Source organism: Ictalurus furcatus, chromosome 2, assembly GCF_023375685.1.
Source record: "Ictalurus furcatus strain D&B chromosome 2, Billie_1.0, whole genome shotgun sequence".
Classification (NCBI taxonomy): Eukaryota; Metazoa; Chordata; class Actinopteri; order Siluriformes; family Ictaluridae; genus Ictalurus; species Ictalurus furcatus.
Window position 1 is genome coordinate 34863511 of NC_071256.1, and position 4719 is coordinate 34868229.

At 40.2% G+C, this 4719-nt stretch overlaps 1 protein-coding gene across 1 annotated transcript in view; it reads left to right on the forward strand.

The window, feature by feature from the left end:
* Nucleotides 1–613: 613 nt before the first annotated feature.
* Nucleotides 614–4719, forward strand: part of gpatch8 (G patch domain containing 8) — a 34887-nt gene continuing 30781 nt past the window's right edge. The window contains exon 1 of the mRNA XM_053616391.1: nucleotides 614–719. Coding sequence (XP_053472366.1) covers nucleotides 675–719 — 45 coding nt within the window. The 5' untranslated portion in view covers nucleotides 614–674. The remainder of the gene's footprint in view (nucleotides 720–4719) is intronic.

Here is a 4719-nt window from a genome sequence, read left to right on the forward strand (position 1 = left end):
CTTAAATAGTATGAAACAGTAAAAATGAAAAGCATCCTTCTATAAGCATGCCTGTACAAACTTTCTAAACGGCAGGTCTTTCTAAAGACCTAAAACAACTGAATGACATTTTATTTGTATATTGTTTGGCATAAAGAATGCCTTGTCATTCAAAAAGTTCCCCATTAATTCCTTAGTATTTATAATACTAACTAATTTTCTATAACTAGTAAGATACTTTTACAATTATACAATACAACTATTTATTGTGATTCTGTTTTGTAATGAAAAGTAAGAAGAAACGGTGTTGTCAAATGCACAAATTCACCACTAGGGGGCGGCCTCTCCGTGTAGATTTACAACGCTATATAGTGCGGCGGACATTTATCGGATTCTTGTCCAAAGAAGAATGCTGTTTTAAAGCTTAGGATTCGTTAAATAAACTATTTACACGCGTAAAAATAGAGATCAATTGAAATCTTTACAGAAGGTGTTGAAGCCGAGTCGATTTACTTGACATAACTACGCTGTTACAGAAAGCCTTTCTATCTGTAGAATCTGATTGGACAATAAACCCATCGATCAACCTGACTCGCTCTGCCATTGGTCCTTGCTCGCCTTTCTGCGTGTCCTGTGGGCGTTTCAGGCGCTCAGATTCCGAAACGAAGGAGAGACGAGAGAGGAGCTGAGACAAAATGGCTGATAGATTTTCAAGGTTCAACGAGGAACGTGATTTCCAGGTAAACACAACCAAAACGACGAGGATGCAGAAGAAGATTTGTGTGCGGTGATACTTTTGCAGCGCCTATCATTCCTTTAAGGTTCTTTCTGTAGCGCTGTCTAGCTTGAGTGCTAGCTATTAGCTAACGTGTTTAGCTAGCTAAGAGCTTCATAGCTAACACGGCTAATGCGCTAATGTTTTTATTGCATTGTTGATGAATAAATAGGATGGAAACTTCCCTTGCTTTTGCATTTAATGTTGTTATCGATATCAATATGGATAGCTAGGTACTTAAGCAGCTCGCCTGATTTTAATACGCAGCACTTATATAAAAGCGAGTCAGAATTGGATTTATTATGTTTTAATAAACCGTGAATACGTCTGAACACCTAAATGTAAGACTGCTTGTAATACTAATATCGGCTTAGTGTTTGTTCCGAGTTGTTTAAAATTGTTTAAAACAATATTTTGAAGCAAACAATACAATAAAATGTCGCTAGCTTGTAGGCTAATCCATACAACACGCCCTGGGGTTTGTCCTTTTGTTGTTGTCGTCGCTTTTTTTTTTCTCCCCAGTAAGTAAGAAAACAAATTTCATCTTAAATTATTTGTAATGTGCGATGTATTGTGATTGTAACTGAAGAACCCCAGACCAAAAACTTAGCTAGTAATAAAGCTAGCTGGAGCTGTGAATTAGTGGTGGGTCAGAGTGACAGCCTGCAAGTTGTGTCGTTGTACAGTCTTTTCGGGGGTAAGTGGGTACTGCATGCTCCAACAGGAGCTAGAGGTCACTGGGTGACGTCATGAGGTCATTTGCATATTCATTGGGTCCTCGTGATCATTTGCATATCCGCACGTCGTGAAGCGAAGGAGGAAGATTTATGAAGGTCAATATAATGGAAATGAATAAGAACTTGTTCCTTAAGGAAAGAAGTCGTCTTTGGTTATGACTCGCCATGAATGAGCTGTTTGTTTTTTTTAATTGCCATACTTTCTATGAAGAACGCAAAGAAAATGAAGCTGTGTTCGTGAGGGGTTGGGAAATAAACACAAAGGAGACGGTTACAGATGGAATAACTCGTTTTTATCGATATCATTAAGAAGAGAGTTCAGACAACGTGCATGGGAGGGACAAACAGTGGTGGTCAGCGATTTTTTTTTTGTTGGGAACTGTGGTGTTTAGTGATTGGTCGTTGGGAATTGTGGTGGTTAGTGATTGGTTGTTGGGAACTGTGGTGGTTAGTGATTGGTCGTTGGGAACAATGGTGGTTAGTGATTGGTTGTTGGGAACAATGGTGGTTAGTGATTGGTTGTTGGGAACAATGGTGGTTAGTGATTGGTTGTTGGGAACAATGGAGGTTAGTGATTGGTTGTTGAACAATGGAGGTTAGTGATTGGTTGTTGGGAACAATGGAGGTTAGTGATTGGTTGTTGAACAATGGAGGTTAGTGATTGGTTGTTGGGAACAATGGTGGTTAGTGATTGGTTGTTGGGAACAATGGAGGTTAGTGATTGGTTGTTGCACAATGGAGGTTAGTGATTGGTTGTTGGGAACAATGGTGGTCGCTGGGAATGTTTGTGACTGGAGATTGGTCATTGGGGACTTTAGTGACTGTTCGTTGGGGACTTTAGTGATTGGACATTGTGGACTTTAGTGATTGGTCATTGTGGTGCTTAGTGTTTGGTGATTGGTCATTGGGAATGTTGGTGATGGGTGATAGTTCATTGGGGACATTAGTGATTGGTCGTTGTGGTGCTTAGTGATTGGTGATTGGTCATTGGGGACTTTAGTGATTGGTCATTGTGGTGATTAGTGATTGGTCATTGTGGTGATTAGTGATTGGTCATTGGGAATGTTGGTGATTAGTGATTGGTTGTTGGAAACAGTGGTGATGGGTTGTTGGCTCGTGCAAGCGTAACTTATTGAGGCTTTGCACGCTGGTGGTGAGTGGACTGAGCCTGCTCCCTCATCTCATCCATCCAGTGCTGTCGGCTGGAGATCCCTAACCAGTGCAGGACAGTCACTAATCAAAAAGTTGCTAGAATTGTCACTACGCTCTTTTTTTAAAAAATTTTATTTACTGTGGAATGAAGTTGCTAGAGGAGCCTAAAAATTCACCAGACCCAGTAGCACAAAGTTGGCAGCTTGGTGCTGTTTTATATGCTGAACGCGTCCCTCTCGGCTTTCCCCGGTACAATGCCTCTCGTGTTCATGCTTTTGCATGGCCGATTTTCAAGTCCATGCTTATAATGCTGACACTGTCTTCCTTGTAGACGTGGAGCTTGTTTTTAACCTGGAGCTTGTTTTTTTTTTTGTTGTTGTTGTTATTAACCTGTTCTTATGTTGAGATTTGTCAGTGTTTTAGTGGCTCAAGGCTCTAGTGCTTGCTATAAATAAAATTAATCAGAAAGATCACCATTTCCTCTTCTGTATTAAAGTTGAGATATTTGGTTTGTGTCAGATGTCGTCACCTTGTGTGTGACACAAAAGACTGGATTGTTGTTGTTTTTTTGTGTGTTTATTCTGCAGTGTATGTCTCTTGTTTAGCAGGCCACATGGTGACAAGTTTGTGAATTCAGCTTTTCAGCCACCTACCTCAGAGAGATTCCTCGATGAGATGCAGTTATCTGCAGACAGATGGTCTTTCACGGCCAACAAATGTTCACCTCCGTTCTTTGCCGAATGTGTTGGGTTGTCCAAATGCCCAGTTGTTGTTTTTCTTTTCTCCCTGTGTGTCTCTAATGGCGGAAACAGATGCTCTTTTCCTGTGTAAATAATGTCCTTGGCTCTATGTTAACGGTGAAGTGTTGTTTCTCTTTTGGACATGTGGACATCCAGTGTCGAATTTTTACTTAGGATTTTTGTTGAGCAATTTGTTGAGTTGCTATGTACTGCTTGAATCTTTTTATTTTTAAGTTTTAGCTTTGAGTAAGATAATTTTATTCGTCGTGATCAGAGATATCGATTCAAATGTCTTTACTGTCTGCCTGATGTCTGAATTTCAGCACTTGTCAAAGCTGGCAGCTAGAATACCAATCCACCGGTCCACTTTTCTCACACCTGAGGGGTGTGTGCGCGCATTTGTGCATATTTGCAATTCATATTTCGTTATTTATGTCTCTGGTCCTTCAGACTCATTTCCAAAGCTTTGGTGATGTATCATTCTTTCAGTTCGCAGACATGTTTGATCTGTGTGTGTGTGTGTGTGTTTGAGGATGACTGTGAGGTTTTTATTTGGGCAACTAGCTTGGAATGTACTGGTTCATTTGGATGACCTCGTTTCCCAGGTCTCTATATTCAGTAGCGATGGATTTGGAGATTGGCACAGCTGTGCCCCCCCCCCCCCCCCCCCCCGATTAATCGGATGGGGGCAAACTTCCAGTACCACTTTTTCGTTTATTTAAAATAAAATCCACAAACTGAGTGTTACAAATATAAACTTTATACAACTGTTTGTCCAATTATATAAGACTGAATCCACACATACATAAATGTATGTATATATGTATGTATATGTATATGTAAAATAATGTTGATATAAACAGTAAACTGAAGAAGGTCATTGTCGGTGATTCCGGGTATCTGCTAAAGCTAGCGGCGTCACATTACGTACGTGTGACGTCATGCACCGTCTATTAGGAAGCGGCTTATACTTCCGGGTAGTAAAAAAAAAAAAACCTTTCTAACATTCATACGCTGGACGGTAGAGTACACTGTGCACAGTGTAAGTGTATAGTACGTCATTTGGGACACAACTTTAGTACTTACTCTCTGATGTGTGTTTTCAGAACAGAAGTAACGTAATGAGTAAACGCACCCCGTGCTGCTCAGCCCGACTAATCGATAACGAGATTCGTTGACAACGATTTTCATCATCGATTATCATCGATTAGTTGTTGCAGCTCTACTTCAAACATTGCGCAAATTGAAGGCTATGAAAAAGGTATTAAATGTATCTATGTGGGCTATGCTATACATTGTGCAGGGGATTAAAAAAAAAATGAACATTATATTTTGA